Genomic DNA, 18391 nt, shown 5'->3' with positions numbered 1-18391 from the left:
TGGGGTTTTTTGTTATTATATATAATACCTGAAAGTATTCTATGCCTTGTTAAAAACCACTTCAGGCCGGGCGTGGTGGCTCACGCCTGTAATCCTAGCACTCATGAGAGGCCGAGGCGGGCAGATTGTTTGAGCTCAGGAGTTCAAGACCAGCCTGAGCAAGAGCGAGACCCCGTCTCTACTAAAAATAGAAAGAAATTAATCAGACAACTAAAAATATATAGAAAAAATTAGCCGAGCATGGTGGTGCATGCCTGTAGTCCCAGCTACTCGGGAGGCTGAGGCAGGAGGATCGCTTGAGTCCAGGAGTTTGAGGTTGCTGTGAGCTAGGATGACGCCACGGCATTCACTCTAGCCCAGGCAACAAAGCGAGACTCTGTCTCAAAATAAAAAAAAACCACTTCAACATTTTATATTCAGCATATTTCATAAAAAACATGGAAAGGTGTAGTTAGTATTTGCTTCCTGGGTAATTCAACGGAGGAATTTCACCGGGTGTCCCTACTGGGACTCCAGCCAATAGAAATGTGTACTTCCTTTTTCTGCCACTGGCATTTCTGACTCAAGGGTCACACAACATATACAGGTAGTAGATGCCAACTTGGTATCAGATTTGGATCTAATTAGAAAATTATAATCTGGAAATCTTACAGGTTAGTCTGAACTTGCTAACCATTTCTTGCCCCCCTCACAGATACACTATGGAATAACAATCATATTGAACCTGTGCTAGTGTTTAATAACAAAAAGTATAACTAACATTTTTGGAGTATTTAAAATGTGCCAAACATTGTTCTTTTTTACACCTATATTTTCTTACTCATTTGATCCTCTCAATAAATAATACTTCATTGCACAGATGAGGAAGTAATGGAAACAGAGAGGTTAAATAATTTGCCCAACTTTCTAGTTGATTAAAGGCAGATCTGGGATTTTCATCTGAGGAGTCCAGCTCCACACTAGTCCCTACCCTCTACTGCCCCATCTTCAGTGTTTATATAATATTATTGATACGTTTTATTTTATATGAGTAGGTGATCACCTATTAGAATGTAAGCCCCACAAGGGATTTATGTTTTGCTCAGTATTTGTCCAACATGTCTAGAACAGTGGCTGACACACAGTAAGCAATCAGTTACTATCTATTGTTGCTGGGGAAATGAGGAAATGATTGAGAATAAGATAGATCTGTTTAGACAAAGGGCATGAAAATTTCATGTTAATAAGCAGGACAATCTTGTCTCATTTCGATGTCACTAACTCCAGTCCCTAGAATTTTCCTCAAGAAAATACATTTCTTTTTGTTTTTTTTTTATTATTTCAGCATATTATGGGGGTACAGATGTGTAGGTTACGTATGTTGCCCTTGCCCCCCCTCCCCCCCCAAGTCCGAGTTTCAAATATGTCCATTCTTCGGGTGGTGCGCATTGAAGAAAATACATTTTTAAAAAGAAAAGAAGAAAGGAATAAAAAAGAAAGAAATAAATATTAGTATTATAGTTAACAATAATTTACCACATATTTCAAAATATCTATAGGAGAAAAATTATAGCATTCACAAAACAAAGAAAAGATAAATGCTTGAGGTGCTGGATACTCTAATTACCCTGATTTGATCATTACACACCATATGCATGTATCACAACATCACATGTACCCCAAAATATATGTGACAATGATACACCAATAAAAAATTCAGTAACATTAAGTCAAGGTTATGTAAGTGTGCTTTATTGGTATAATTGAATATTTGTCACTATTGATCTATCTTTTTATCTTTTCTAACTATCTCCTCTCCATGTCCTATGACTGATGGCCCTTCTATCTTAACTTCTGCAATCAAACATAAAATTTCTTTATGGTAGGGTGCTTATGACAGTGGAAATTAACCCAACCTTAGGAAGATAATGCTGTTCTCACTTTCTTTGAGTGGCAGTGAGGAAAAATGCTACCATCAGTTCGTCTCTCCTTTATTAACACTCCCAGGTGTCATCTACACCCAATGTCACATAATTGTGGGTAATATGTTAGTATGGTTATTAAATAGAGATCAAAGGGCTATCCATGAAAGAATCACTTAAAAATACCTACAGAAGAGATAGGACACACTTTGGCCACTAAAATAAAGAGGACATAGAAAAAGAGAGGGAAAAGTTATACTACCCAGGAGATATAAGTGTCACCTCCTGGCAAAACTGGCAAGACTCGTCCACGGGCAGCAATCCATATGTGAGATTCAGGGTTTCCGGGAGGAGCACTAGGGCAGCATGCAGCTGAATAAAAAGTGTCACTGAGATCCAGGTGTGTAGGAAATTGAGCAAAGCCAAGGGTCATACTACAGGAAGATCTGACCATACCAGGTCTGCTAGACTGGAAGGACAGTTTGAGTGCAAACCTGTTGGCCATTCACACTTTTTTCCAGAGTCCGAACAGCACCCCCTCCCTTCCTACTGATTACAATTTGTTCTTTCTCTCTGTCCACCACCCACTCCTCCAGCCACATGCACAGCCCACCCAACATTGACTTACATTCAGGGCTGGTTTCACAGAGGTGTACAGTTCCACTGGTTCCAGTCACAGGGCATGAGGACATGATGCAGAGTGTGACTCATTTTCTGTACAATTTTATTGGCTTTGTCTGTATGTATGTACACAGGGAAGCCAAGGTTTTCCAGAACCTGGGCCAGGAAACAGTTGATATAGGAGATAAGGCCTTGGCCCCGGTACTCAGGCAGGGTGGCTGCCATCCGCATCTCTCCAGTGTAGTCCATTAGGGCCCAGGATACAGGGGTCCCTTCAGGCCCTAGCAGACAGACAGTGGGGAAGGTCTGGATACAGCGCTTGATGAATCTCTGGCTCCTCTCGTTACCACCAAAATGCCAGAATTTATTCACCAAGGCAGCATGGGTGATTTCCAGAGATGAGAGTTTAAACATCTCTTGGTTACTGTTGATAAAAAGGGAAAAGAAACAGCTCATAATATCACACATACTCTCAAGTATTATATTTGTTTTTGCCCAAATTGTCTTGAGAGGCAAATAGGAGCACGGTTAAGGGTATGGTCTCAGCAGGTAGACTGCCTGGGTTCATAAAGTGACTAGCTGTGCCATCTCAGGCAAGTAACTTAATATCTTTCTGCCTCCATTTCTTCTCATATAAAAGGAGGATATTATTAATAGCACCTCTATTAAAGGACAGATGTGAATATTATAATAACTCTTGTATGAAAGGTACCTAGGACAGCACCATACAAACAATAAAAAATTCATAAAAACTAAGTATTGTTCAGCTGGGGCAGTGGCTCATGCCTGTAATCCTAGACTCTGGGAGGCAGAGACAGGAGGACTGCTTGAGCTCAGGAGTTTGAGACCAGCCTGAGTAAGAGCGAGACTCTATCTCCACTAAAAATAGAAAAATTAGCCAGGCGTGGTGGTGCATGCCTGGAGTCCCACCACTTGGGAGGCTGAGGCAGGAAGATCACTTGAGCCTGGGAGTTTCAGGTTGCAGTGAGCTACAATGATGCCACTGTACTATACCCAGGGAAACAGAGTGAGACTTTATCTCGAGAAAAAAAAAATTAAGTATTGTTCTTAATATTTCTGTGATTCTTCATGTAAGATGAGTCAGGTGATAATCACCCCCATTTTATAGATGAGAAAAATGAGTAAACAGAAAATAAATGAGTGCCCCAAAGCACATTCTAGCAGGCTGTATGTATAGCCAGAGCTTCAAATCATGGAATCTTAGAATGCTGATGTCAAAGGGTCCTTGGCCACAATGTTGAACGAATAGCAATATGGAGTGCAGATGACCACCATTACAGAGGACTGAGGTCTGAAGGCTCCTTCAATGGTGTAAAGGGGTTGCAACAGGCCTCCTGCAAAGAGCCCAGGATGTGGAACTGGAAGATCTAGACTCAAACCCTTGACCAGGCACACGGTGATCAAACCACTTCATCATCAGAGCCTGCTTTCTGCCAGGAAATGGGGAGAATGTCTTCTGCCCTATCACAGGTGGTGGACAAGAGGATCCATGAAATTCTAGATATGGAGGCGCTTTTTAGGTTGAAAGTGTTTTACAACGTGAATAAAGCTCTTCTGGGCATGTTAGAGCACAGAGGACCAAGAGATTGAGTATCTCTACATCAAAGCCTCATCATTGATTTTCAATTCTACTTAATATTGGACTAAAAATGAATGGGGGGAATATATAATTTGTTTAAGTTCTGTTTATTGGAAAACCTCTGCTCTGTGAAGTGGATTCATTAAATGCTATTTATTAAGCACCTATTAGATGACAGGTACTGTTCTAGCTATTGAGGATCTATGAGTGGACAATACAAAGACGACCTCTGCTCCCATGGGATGTGAAATATCACGGGGAAGGATTCAAACAGCAGGCAAGTAGATAAATACACAAATAAGCTTATTTTGGATAATGTTAAGTGTAATAAAGCAAATAAAACTTGGGTTTTATAATGAAAAATTATAGGAGAAAGTGGTTTTAGGTAGGGTGCTTTGGAAAGAACTGTCAAAGAAAATGATATTGGAGAGTATGAATGGAAAATAGGGAAAAATATATGAAGATCAGAGGGAAGAAACTTTTAGGAGATGGAAAGCAAATGCAATGACCCAGAGGTATGTGTGAGTGTATGAGAATCACGTAGCAGACGAAGGCCAGAGCTGGTGGTGGAAGTGAGCAGGAGGGATAAGGTGAAGTTTAAGAGGTGATGGGTGCAGGTTGTGCACAGCCTTTGAGACCCAGGAAAGATTTTGGATTTTATTCAAATTCAGCTGAGAAACATTAATGGCTTATAAGCAGGACAATGACATAATCTGCATTATGTACTAACAGTATCACCCTGGAAATGGATTTTAGGGAGGCAAGATTGAATGTAGGGAGAGAATGGGGGAGGCTATTTCAGCAGGAAAAGATGTGAGTAGTAAGAGTATCTTTCACCAAACTCACATAGCCTTGGGTCTGCCGGATTCAGGACATAAGTTCTTGGTCTCCAGCAGGAAAGGAACCAGTTTCTTTGCTGTCTTAGGCATCATATAGAGAAGGCACTGTGTTTTCTTGACCCTGACAAATTTGGCAGCTACAAGACTTTGTATCACCTCATCCAGGCTGGGCTGTGAACCTGGATGGGAGTAAAGAAAGGAGAGAAGTAATCCCCCATTTAGATGCTACAAGAAGTTGCCCAGTGAAAATATGTAGGGTTTAGAGTCAGACAGTCTTGTCTGACATGTTGGCACTAAGTCTGTGACCATGGGAAAGTCACTCCCTGAGAATGTTTTCTTAGGTAAAATAGAGATAATACTAGAAATCCTTAGTATATTACTGTGAAATCAAAGGAGAAGTGGTATTTTAAAATAGTAGCCAATCTTGATTGTGCACATACTACACTCCCAGGTATTGATTTGATATTTCAGTTAATCCTTATATTGAACCTATGCTTTCGGGTCTTTTACTATCATTATTTTTATGTATGAGGACACTGAGTAATAGTTAAGACGCTTGTACAAGAACACAAAGCAAGTAATGGGCAGAGAAAGGATGCCACCCTGGGGAGTCTGACTCAAGAGACCAGCTGTGCTCATAACTGCAGCTACTGTTGTCCTCGGTGACCTGGGAGGTGCTCTGTGGCACAATGAGCTGCCTTTGTTATTCCAGGAATAAAAGGCCAGAGAAGAAGCTCTACTCTCACATGCAACCATCCTAAAAGATCCTGAATATGTCTGAAAAATGTATCATGAATCCTCAGCTAACAAGAAATTACATTACTCACAGTTCCTTATATCAACCCCATATATTGTAATATTTGAATTCTGCTCCCCTGAAGAGGTGGTGACAGCTAGTGCAATAAATGAACATCAAGCTGAGAGTCTAGAATTTGGTAGAAAGACATAAAGGTTGTAGAGGAATGTGCTCCAGATGAAAAGTGACCCTACAGTGTAGACACAGGTGGTCCCAACAGCCAGCCTATATTCCAGTCTCCTTACTTTGGATCTGCAAATGTTGTTTCCAATTGATGACATCTGATGTGCCAAGACATTCTTGACAGTTCTTGAGATCTTTCGAATAGATTAGGTAGGTGTTGGTGTAGTGATCAAAGTCATCTGTCATCTCCTGTTTGGTTGGACAACATGGAATAAATCAAATGGTTTATACCACGAGATAGCAATATTTGTGTTTAGTGTTTCATTATACTATGCTATTTTACAAAATTAAATATCAATTTTTGATGTATTATAATTATTCTTGAATCATGTACATCACGAAACCAAGTCAGAGACTCAGTCAACTTATGATTAAAAAAAAACACTGCTGAACCAGATATTTATATGTTGCATTACAATTTTGAGTTAACCAAACATGCATTAGTTTTAAAAGGATTCTTCCATAATTCTGTAATCTTTAGGAGAAAGAAAAGTATTATGGTCAAAGACAAGCTTCTGTTACGAAAATAAAACTTACTCTATTTCAAAGAGTTTCATAACAAATGTACTATGAACATGACAATATTAAAACTTCCATCTACACATGATGAAGCTATACAAAAATGTAGACATGGAATGTCTTTAAAATGTGAACCATAATGTGCTATTTTTTAAAAAATAATCATTTGCCTTCCCAGCAAAATCGAAAGATACTTGGTCAAAAAATCTTCTCAAAGTTAACAAATATAAAGTCGGATTATTTGAAGATGAAGGAAGGATCAAAAGACAACTATCCAGCTAGTGTAGAATAGCTGAAAAATTTTGCATAGATATGCACTCATAACTCAGCAATAATATAAGTACCAATCAGTATTTTTACAATCACATTACAAAATCAAATATTCCATTTTTAGATTTTCATAATTTAAATTTATTCATTTTTATGTTTTGTTTAGTTTTTCTAAAATAAATTTTATTGTGTACGTTTAAGGTATACAACATGATATGGGATACATATAGATAGTAAAATGTTTACCATAGTGAAGGAAATTAACATATCCATCATCTTGCATAATTATTCTTTTGTTTTTGTGACAAGAGCAGCTAAAATCTACTCATTTAGCAGGAATCCCAAATATAGCACAATTTTATTATGTATAGTCCTCATGTTGTGTATTAGAGCTCTATCTAGATTTATTTATCCTACACGTCTGCTACTTTGTACTTCTGACCTACATCTCCCAATTTCCTCCCTTTCCCCCAACCTTTGTAACCAATATTTTATTCTCTATCTCTGTATATTAATTAGTGCAACCTCTGTGGAAAGCAATATGGAGATACCTTAAAGAGATACAAGTAGAACTACCATTTGATCCAGCAATCCCATTACTGGGCATCTATCCAAAAGAACAAAAGTTGCTCTATGAAAAAGACACCTGCACTCGAATGACCATAGCAACACAATTCACAATTGCAAAGATGTGGAAACAACCAAAATGTCCATCAATACATGAGTGGATTAATAAAATGTGGCATATGTATACCATGGAGTACTATTCAGCTTTAAGAAACAATGGTGATATAGCACCTCTTGTATTCTCCTGGATAGCGCTGGAACGCATTCTACTACGTGAGGTATCCCAAGAATGGAAAGACAAGCACCACATGTACTCACCATCAAATTGGTATTAACTGATCAACACATAAGTGCACATATAAGAATAACATCTATTGGATGTTGGACAGGGGGGAGGAGGAGGGAGGGGGAGAGGGGACGGGTATATGCATACACAAAGAGTGCAATGCGCACCACCCAAAGAATGGACATATTTGACATATGGACATTAGGGGGGGAGGGGGGGCAAGGGCAACATATGTAACCTAAACATCTGTACCCCCATAATATGTTGAAATAAAAAAAAAATTGGTATTAGCTGATCAACATTTAAGTGCACATATAAGAATAACATGTATTAGATGTTGGGCAGGGGGAGGGGGGAAAGAGGGGACGGGCATATACACAAACAATGAGTGCGATACGCACCTCCGGGGTAATGGACACACTTGAAGCTCGGACTTGAGGGGGAGGGAGGGCAAGGGCATCATGTGTAACCTAATCATCTGTACCCCCATAATATGCTGAAATAAAAAAAAAAAGATTTCACATATAAGTGAGATCATGTACTATTTTTCTTACTGTGTCTGGCGTATTTCACTTTGAATAATGTCCTCCACATTCATCCATGTTGTAGCAAATGACAGTCTCCTGTTCCAAGGCAGAACAAAAATATTCCAGCGAACACATATATCACAGTTTCTTTATCCATTCATCTGTTGAACACTTAAGTTGTCTCTATACTGCCACTATTATAAATAATTGTGTAATGAATATGGGAATACAGATATCTTTACAAGATGATGATTTCATCTCCTTTGCATATACACCCAGAAGAGGGATTGCTGTACCCAGAAGAGGATTTGCTGGGTTATGTGGTAGTTCTATTTTTAATTTCTTTAGAAGCCTCCATACTGTTTTCCATAATGGCTATACTAATTTACATTCCCTCCAACAGTATACAAGGGTTCTCTTGTCTACATACTCTTGCTAATGTTTATCTTTTGGCCTTTTGACAATAACTACCTTAACAGGTATGAAGTGGTATCTCATAGGAGTTTTGATTTTCATTTCCCTGATGATTAATGATATTGCACAACTTTTCATGTAACCGTTGGTCATTTTTATGTTTTCTTTGGATGGAGAAATGTCTGTTCAGGTTTTGACCATATTTAAATTGTTTTTGTATTATTCTGTTGTATGTGTTGTTTATAAATTTTGAATGTTAACCCCTTATCAGATATATAGTTCGCACATATTTTCCCAGTCCATGGGCTGGTGTTTTATTTTAATGATTATTTCCCTTGCTGTGCAGAAGCTTTTAAATTTGTTATAGCCCCATTTATTTATTTCTGCTTTTTAACCTAAGCTTTTAGTGTGATATCCAAAAATGTCTTTGTGGAGAGACCAAAGAATGACTCAAACAAGACCAGCTTGATGAGTTAGACCAGTTTATTAGAGGTTACTTACTAGGGCACTTGTCCCTGGCCAGCACAGGAATTTCTTCCTCAGGAGCTTTCTTGCATGAAAAATCCACATCTGCCCATCCTGCTGTGTTGCTTTAGATGCCTTCCCAATGAGTAGTACAAAGTTTTTACATTTTATCTGTGCTTGTTCACAGGAAAACATACCACACAGCCATGGTACCAACCATCTTATGTTGTCATGCAACCCATGTTGTTAGTGATATTACGATTTTCCACTAGGTAGGGATTTTAGTATTACAATTAGCTAAAGCTCACTATAAGACAGCCAAAGCAGTTCTAAAGTAGTCAGGGCTCCTTCTGATCCAGCTATTTCAGGGCAAGAAAGTGCTGAGGCACCCAGGACAGTGCTGGGTACTTTTCCCAGGCCCAGTGTATATCTTGGTACCTTTCTGTCTAGTTTGTAACAATTTTGCTGAGCACTCCAGGTCAGCACACTGATTCTGTTATGTGGTGGGGAGTTTGTATTTTTTCCTCAGTCATCTACAAGTAGAGATAATTTTTAGGTCTTCCATTATGATTTCTATGCCTTTTATTTCTTTTTCTTGTTTGATTGCTCTTGCTAGTACTTTCAGCACTATGTTGAATGTAAGTGGTGAGAATGGGTATCCTTGCCTTGTACCACATCTTAGTGGAAAAGCTTTCGGTATTTCTCCATTGATCATAATGTTATCTGTGTGTTTTACATGAATGGCCTTCATGGTGTTGAGAAACTTTCATTCTGTACTTAAACTATTAAGAGGTTTTGTTTTGTTTTTTTTTTTTATCAAAAAAGGATATTGGCTGGCCCAGGCAACTTGTGAGACTCTGTCTTAAAAAAAGGAAAAGAAAGAAGAAAGGAAAGAAGGAAGGAAATGAAAGGAGGAAGGAAGGAAGGAAGGCGAGAGAGAGAAAAACAAGGAAAGAAAAGAAAAGAAAGAAAGAGAAAGAGAGAAAAAGAAAGAAAAGAAAAGAGAGATGAAGGAAGGAAGGAAGGGAGGGAAGGATATTGGACTTTGACAAATGTTTTTCTGCATCAATTGAGACGATCACGTGGTTTTTATCTTTCATTCTGTCAATGTGATGTCTCACACTGAGTGGTTTGCATGTGTTAAAACAGTCTTGCATGCCAAGGATAAATCCCATTTGGTCATGGTGAATAATCTTTTTTGTTTCATTGCTAAATTCAGTTTGTTAATGTTTTATTGAAGATTTTGGCATCAGTGTTCATCACTACAGAACCTGGCCTGTAATGTTGTTGTTTTGTAATGCCTTTGTGTGCCTTAGGTATTAAAGTTATGCCAGCCCCAGAAAACATGTTTGTGAGTATTCCCTCTAGCTCTGTTTTTTGGAAGAGTTAATTCTTCTTGAATGTTTGGTAGAATTCAATCATGATATCATCTGGTCCTGGGCCTTTCTTTGTTGGGAGGTTTTTGATCACTTCTTTAATCTTTTAATTTATTATTGGTCTGTTCAGGCTTTCTAATTCTTCCTGATTCAGTTTTGGTAGGTTGTATTTTCCTAGTAATTTATACATTTTCTCTAGGTCTTTGAATTTGTTGGCATATAATTATTTGTAATAGTCCCTCATGACCATTTTTATTTCTGAGATGTCAGTTGTAATGTCTTCAATTTCATGTTTTATTTAATTTATTTGAGTTTTCTCTATTTTCTTCTCTAGGTAAGGATTTGATTTTATTTTTTTCAAAAAACCAACTCAGTTCGAATGATAATTTCTATGGTTTTTATACTTCCTATTTATTTTATTTCTGTTCTAACCTTTATTATTTCCTTTTTTCTGCTAACTTTAGGTTTAGTTTGTTCCTTTTCTATTTCTTTGAGGCATGATGTTAGACTATTTATTTGGGATCTTTCTTCTCTTTTAATATAGACATTTATTGCTGAAAAATTCCCTCTTAGAATTGCTTTTGCTGTATCCCATAGGTGGTGGTATGTTGTGTTTCCATTGTTATTTTTCTTAAGATAGTTTTAAATTTTCCTTTTCATTCCTTCTTTGACTTATAGGTTGTTCAGGAGCACACTGTCTAATTTCCACATATTTGTGAATGTTACAAGAGTCCTGTTACTGATTTCTAATTTCACACTTTTGTGGTCTTAAATGATACTAGATATGATTTAATATTTTTATATTTGTTAAGACTTATTTTGTGGCCTAACATATGGCCTACCCTGTAGAATTTTCCATGTGTGCTAGAGAAAATTGTGTATTTCCATTCTGTTGCTGCTGAATAGCTGAATATGTCTGTTAAGTCCCTTTGGTCTAAAGTAAAATTCAAGTCCAGTTTTTCTGCATTAATTTTCTGTCTTGTTTATCTAGCCATTGTTCAAAGTGGGATATTGAAGTCCCCTACTATTATTATATTGCTATCTATTTCTCCCTTCACTTTCATTAATATTTGATTTATGTATTTAGGTGCCTAATTGTTGGATGTCCATATATTAAGAATTGTTATGTCTTCTTGATGAACTGACCCTTTCATCATTAAGTAATGACCTTCTTTTTCTGTTATGACAGTTTTGAACTTGAAGCCTATTTTATCAGTGTAGCCATCCCACTCTCTTTTAGTTAATATTTACATAAAATATCTTCTTCCATCCTTTCATTTTCAGCTGATGTGTGATCTAAAAGCTAAAGTTGGTCTCTTGTAGGCAGAATATAGTTACATATTGATTTTTTAATCCACTCATCAGCCATTGTCTTTCTTTTGATTGGGGAATTGAATTCATTGACATTCAAGGTCATTATTGATAGGTAAGGACTTACTATTGCCATTTTGTTATTTGTTTTTTGGTTATTTTGTAGATCCCTTGTTTCTTTTATCCTCTATTTTTGTCTGCTTTTGTAATTTGGTAATTTTCTGCAGTGCTAAACTTTGATTCTGATTCCTTTCTCTTTCTCATTTCTATACATGCTGTAGTGTTTCGTTTTGTGGTTGCCATGAGGCTTACATAAAACATCTTATAGTCACAATGGGCTATTTTTAGTGGATAACAACTTAACTTCTGTTACATATAAAAAGTCTAGACTTTACCCTTCCCTCCACAATTTATGTTTTTGATGTTACAATTTACATCGTTTCATATGGTGGATTCCTTAACAACTTATTGTAGCTTTAGTTATTTTTGACTATTTTGCCTTTTAACCTTCATGCTAGAGATATGTATGATTTGCACACCACCATATAATATTGAAGTATTCTGGGTTTGTATTTACCTCTACCAGTGAGTTTTATACTTTCCTATGTATTCTTGAAAGTAATTATTGTCCCTTCTTTTCTGCTTGAAAATCAATATACACTTACATTTTATTTCTCAATAATTTATATGAAAATGATTCTGTATCAATGACATTGATATTACATGCTTGGATTTGGATTTTACTTTACCTTTTTAATGTGTTTCAAACATAGTCATATTTGAAATGTATTAACCACCTTGTTTGAGTTATTTTTTAAAGTCTGGTATTGAAAATATATTCCCAAATACAGACATTGTAACTTATTCTTTATATTTCCCTAACATTCTTCACATACACCTTCATATATTGTTAGGTGTTAGTTTCTCATCTTAGATTGTACCCCTAGACCTTGTAAGCTATAAATGTCTATTTACCTTCAAAATCCAGTTTTGGTGAAATGTCTATCAGGAAGCTTCTCTGGTCCTCTCCTCACAACCTCTGACATCCCTAATTTTAATCGTCTCTCTGCTGGTGCTATTTCTGTATCTTAAAGCATAATCTTAAAGAGCATAAATATTCTTTAAACAAAAACAATTTATTAAAACAAAAATATAAATTTCTTGTATGTTCTTGTACATTTTCACACCATGTTGAAATTTATCTACTTCTCTGTGGTTTCCTCAGGCTGTGAGATTCTTGAGAAAAGGGACTTATTGACCATCACTATGACTAATTTCTGTTTCCCTGGGGTCTACCATATTGCCGGGCACATGATAAGCACACAGAAAATATAAATATAGTGGCATATTTATTCCACATCTGGCAACTTACCTGCTCCTGAGGGCGGACAACCACTGTATTAAAATCAGGCCACTTGTCTACCAGGACCTTTAGATTGAATGGGTTTCCCTGGTTCATATGGAAGACGGTTCCATAAACCTACAGCGTTCAACAAAGCAGGAGGGTCAGCACATTTCAAAGGAACAGTAAAATGTCTTGTGTTTGACCAGGACAAGTCTTATTTCTATGAAATTGTAGTAAATAACTGGTAGGACATCTAGTTTAAACAATCTTCAGGTTCTATATCTTTACCCCAAATGGAAATAAATTCAGGGGTCAAACCATGAGAATATTTTATAAATATAGTTATAAGGTAAATAAAATGAGTAAATAAAAAATCATACAGGCTCACATTGTAGAATTTAGTGTTTTATTTTTCCATTTTCTCCCATTTATTTATGTATGTACACTATTTTATAAACAATAGTATTACTTAATATATATTAGTTTAACATCTATTTTTCACACGTACACTGTACTATGGGCATATTTCCATGTTAATAAGCACAAATCTACATTACTATATTTAATGACTTCTTCATGTCCATTATATGGAAGGACATATATTCAATATATTCACTATTCCTACTTCCTATTGTTGGTCATGTCAGTTTTCTCTGATTGTTTAAATTAAGTTAATTTTTCAATGAATACTCTTTGCATAAATCTTTGCAAATGTGTTTGTTATTACAATTTTAGAAGGAGAATTTCTGGATGAAATGTCAACTATCATTTAAATATTTTTCCCTTTACATATATATCCAAATTCCTTTCTGGGAAGGTTAAATGAGCTTCTACCTATTTAATAGGTAAAGTCAGAGCATAGTGTAAAGAGCACAAGCTTTGGTGACCAAAGTTCAGGAATATTATATATGTAGCTATCTCTTTAACCTTTTCCTACAAGCATTTGTTCAAACATCAGTGTCCCCAAGAAGAGCATTGAAGAAGTTGAAAAAGAAAGGGCCTCCAAAGTGGAGGTGGCCTTGGGGTTGTGGGGAGAGGAGATACAGCAGTGCATAGCAAGGTGGTCCTTGGGAACTAAGTGCAGTTGGGAACATAATGCCTCAGCAGACAGGGTGGAAAGACGCCAAAGACCAATACCAATGGAATAAATGAACATTTTAATGACTACAAATCACACCTCACGCTGTGCTTCCATATTCTTGCCTTGAAATATGTATATGTCAGACTGAGGAGAAAGAAAGAGAGGCAAACTTTGACTTTACTGCGTTTATATGAAATTATTAAATTTTCTTCCATCTGTGGGGCTCAATATAAAAATTAAATGCAGTTTAGGAAAAATAATGAAGTTACTTTTTTTTAAATATTGGAATTTAGAACCAGTGGCATTCATAAGCACTAAATAAAAATTAAGTGGAATCATTCCACCTTCCTATGGCCATGGTAGCATCACTAAGCCAGAGCATGCTGCTCCAGGCAGCCACTACAAATTGAATGAGTTTGAGTTGTCACATCAGATAAAACTATTCAGTGTCCACTGTTTGGAGATATAGATGGGCTGTTGTTCAGGTCACAGTACACAAACCTATCTGAGACATTAATGCATATTGAATGGAAATCTCTATAAAAAGTGTTGGTATATTACTCATTTAACACGTGAGAACACTGACACCTAGTTGTTATGTTATGCAATGAATTTTTGGGGACAAAGAAGTTTGATTCCAGACTCTGCCCCCTTGACTGCTGCTCTCCCTACCTCAGTAAGAGGGATCAGTGCCTTGGAGTTACACTAAGCCCCTGTGGTTTAGTCCATATGCCATTCCTGTTAGATTTCCCGTCAACATGATCAGTATAATAACTATACTAAATGCATTAGTATTGTTGCCCTGAGGAGTCCAGTTATATAATACATTAACAAAAGAAAATGTAAGCTGACAGGTGTCTACACATAAGGTCATCTGGGGGGAGGTGCTATTGTATATGGTACTGATTTTTAGTTTTGAATTCCAAATGTTTGTTGCTAGTATATATAAATACAATTGTTTTCGTAATTTGCATATTGACCTTGAATCCTGTGACCTTGTTACACTTGCTTCTTTTATCCAGCAGGTTTTTTTTTGTAGATTCCTTAGGGTTTTCTACATTAGACTATCACGTCATCTGTAAACAGATGCTATTTTCTATTTTTGTTTCAAGTATATATTCCTTTTATTTCTTTTTATTGTCTCTTGTACTGGTTAGGACATCTAGTACCATATTAAATAAGAATGGTGAAAGTAAATGTCTTTGCCTTGTTTCCAATCGTAGGGGGAATACTTAGTCTTTCATTATTTAGTCTCATATTAGGTATAGATTTTTCCTGTATGCTTTTTATCAGATTGAAGAAATGCTCCTCTATTTCTAGCTTGCTGCTATACTTTAAATGTGTTTCCCAAAAGTTAATGTGTTGGAAGCTTAATCCCCAATGCAACAATATTGGGAGGCAGGGTCTAGTAAGAGGTGATTGGGTCATAAGGGCGGAACACTCATGGATGCGTTAATATTGTTATCGCTCGCTTGCCCTTCCTTCTTCTGTCCTTCTGCCATGAGATAATGCAGCCCGAAGGCCCTCGCCAAATATCAGCTTCTTGATATTGGACTTCCCAGCCTCCAGAGCCATGAGCTAAATACATTTCTGTTCATTATAAATTTCCCAGTCTGTGGTATTCTGTTATAACAATACAAAACTAAGACATTTGCTGAGAAGCTTGTTTATTAGGAATATTAAATTTTGTCAAATACTTTTTGGTACCTATTAAGAAAAATATCGGCCAGGCATGGTGGCTCACGACTGTAATCCTAACACTCTGGGAGGCCGAGGTGGGTGGATTGTTTGAGCTCAGGAGCAAGAGCAAGAGCGAGACCCCGTCTCTACTAAAAATAGAAAAGAAATTAGCTGGACAACTAAAAATACACAGAAAAAATTAGCCAGGCATGGTGGCACATGCCTGTAGTCCCAGCTACTCATGAGGCTGAGGTGGAAAGGACCGCTTGAGCCCAGGAGTTTGAGGTTGCTGTGAGATAGGCTGATGCCACGGCACTCTAGCCAGGGCAACAGAGTGAGACTCTGTCTCAAAAAAAAAAAAAGAAAAAAATCATATGTCCTTTTTTCTCCTTTAGTCTGTTTAATGTGAATTACATTGATTAATTTTGAATGTTGAACCCACCTTTCTTTCTTAGGATTAATCACCCTTGGTTGTAATGTATTATTCTTTTTATACATTCCTGGATTGTACTTAATAGAATTTTGTTAAATTTTTGCATCTGTGTTCATGATGGATATCATTCTGTAGTTTTCTTGTAATATCTATTTCTGGTTTTGGCATAAGGGTAAGTCTTGCCTCATAAAAGGAGCGTGGAAGTGTTCCCTCCTCTGTTATATTTTTAAAGAGTTTTTGTGGAATGGGTATTATTTCTTCCTTACATGTGTGGTAGAAATGGCCAGTGAAACCATCTGTGCATGGAGTTGTTTTGTTGAAAAAAATAATTTTCACTAGTAGATATACGACAACGTAGGTTGTATATTCTTCTTCAGTGACCTTTGGTAGATTATGCTTTTCACAGAATAAATTATGAAATTTATGTGTGCTGTGTTGATAATAGTATGTCCTAATTATGCTTACAATGCTATTGGGTTTATAGCAATGTCCCTCATTTCATTCTTGATATGGATAATCTGTGTCTTCCCTCCTTATTTCTTGGTCAATTTGATTAGAAGTTTCTCAACATTATGGATCTTTTCAATGAACCAGTTTATGGACTCTGATTTTCTTCATTATTTTTCTCCACTCACATTCATTGATTTCTACGTTTTAAAAAATATAACTGCCTTTATTCTGCTTCCTTTGGGGTTAATTTGCTCTTCTTTTCCTAGTTTTTAAGGTGAAAACTTAAAACATTGATTTGAGATCATTCTTCTTTTCTAGTATAAGAATTTAATGCTATGGATTTCTCACTGCTTTAGTTAGTTACATTCCACAAATTTGGAAATGTTGTACTTTCATTTTCATTCAATTAAATGTTTTCTAATTCTCCTGATGACTTTGAAGCATGGTTAATTTGGGAGTATGCTTGTATAATTTCTAGAAATTTGGGAAATTTACAGATACTTTATTTTTTTAATATTATGTTTAATTTCATTATTGTTTAAGAATATACTTTGTATGATTTTAATTTATTAAAACTTCTAAAAAGTATGATAAATGCTCTGTGAACACTTAAAAAGAATATGTATTCTTCTGTTGGTGAGGGAAGCATTCTGTAAATGTCAGCTAGTTCAAGTTGGTTTATAGTGTTGTTCAGTTCTTCTATATAGTTGTGTATTTTCTGCCTATTCTGTATAGTACTAAGAGAAGAATGATGTTAGGTTTTTTACAGGTGGGAACCCAAAAACTATGTATAGGACAGAATGTGGTTAATACAAACTTAGGCTTGTAAAACAATAGCAGCAGGAGTCTGGAGAGTCCCCGGACTTTGTAAATCTAACAGACAGCTGCAGCCAGCATGCCTTCCCCCTCGCCCCCTGATAGAGACAAAGTTTATCCCTCTCTTGCTCTCCTGATAAGGATGATGCCAGAGCTGCAGGATGGTTGTGACTGTGGCAGGGGTCTCAGGAGTTGGTTGTTTGCAAAAGAATTAATTACAAATGGCCATTCTGGCCCACTTACTTACTCCCCCCCAAAAAACCCTCTATAAAACCCAAGGCTCTTCCCTTTTCTTTCATGGATGCTTTTTGGCCTCCACCCGTCTGCACCCAAATGCTCAAAATAAACAGCATTTTGCTACACATGAGGCTTCATGTGTCTCTCTCTTTCAGCTCTGGACCTAACAAGTGATAAAGTCTTTCATTTTATTTTGTGGGTTTATCTATTTTTTTCTTTCAGTTTTTTCAGCTTTTATCTCATGTATTTTGAGCCTTTGTTGTTAGATGTATAAATTTCAGCATTTTTTTAAGTCTTCTTGGTGATTTGACATCTTTATCATTATACAAAGGCACTCTTTATCCCTGGTAACACTCTAGTCCTTTTACAACATATACTATTGTGGAAAAAAATCTTCCATGGTACAAGATCATTGATTCATTTCTAAAACAAAATTTCTGTCTCATCCAAAATAATACATAATCCTTTAGAGTTTGATAAAATAATAATTTATTAATAATTTCAGAGCAGAATCATGTAGTTAAGCACTTATCAGGCAAATAATTATTTTAAAATAAATTAAACATTAATATGTTAGTTTCAGTCAATGTTGCAACTTTGGGAAAACTTCTAGTATTATATAACACAATGCTTGGAAGGATACAAAGAAATATTTTTTTTTTTTTTTTTTTTTT

At 36.4% G+C, this 18391-nt stretch overlaps 1 protein-coding gene across 2 annotated transcripts in view; it reads right to left on the bottom strand.

Moving 5' to 3' along the window:
* Positions 1 to 1389: 1389 nt before the first annotated feature.
* The window catches only part of LOC105809997 (glycine N-phenylacetyltransferase-like), a 34006-nt gene continuing 17004 nt past the window's right edge, over positions 1390 to 18391 (bottom strand). Inside the window, exons 3-7 of one of the 2 annotated variants that reach the window (XM_012643903.1) lie at positions 13048 to 13155; positions 6003 to 6129; positions 4969 to 5140; positions 2530 to 2946; positions 1390 to 1411 (exon numbers count right to left, since the gene is read on the bottom strand). In XM_012643903.1, coding sequence (XP_012499357.1) covers positions 2544 to 2946; positions 4969 to 5140; positions 6003 to 6129; positions 13048 to 13155 — 810 coding nt within the window. In that variant the 3' untranslated portion in view covers positions 1390 to 1411; positions 2530 to 2543. Of the gene's footprint in view, positions 1412 to 2022; positions 2274 to 2529; positions 2947 to 4968; positions 5141 to 6002; positions 6130 to 13047; positions 13156 to 18391 lie in introns of those variants that run through there. The other variant, XM_012643904.1, reaches the window with a different exon arrangement.

Source organism: Propithecus coquereli, unplaced genomic scaffold (assembly GCF_000956105.1).
Source record: "Propithecus coquereli isolate 6110/MARCELLA unplaced genomic scaffold, Pcoq_1.0 Scaffold202, whole genome shotgun sequence".
NCBI lineage: Eukaryota > Metazoa > Chordata > Mammalia > Primates > Indriidae > Propithecus > Propithecus coquereli.
The sequence above is the reverse complement of the archived record's forward strand: the minus strand, read 5'-3'. Positions and strand labels throughout refer to the sequence as shown.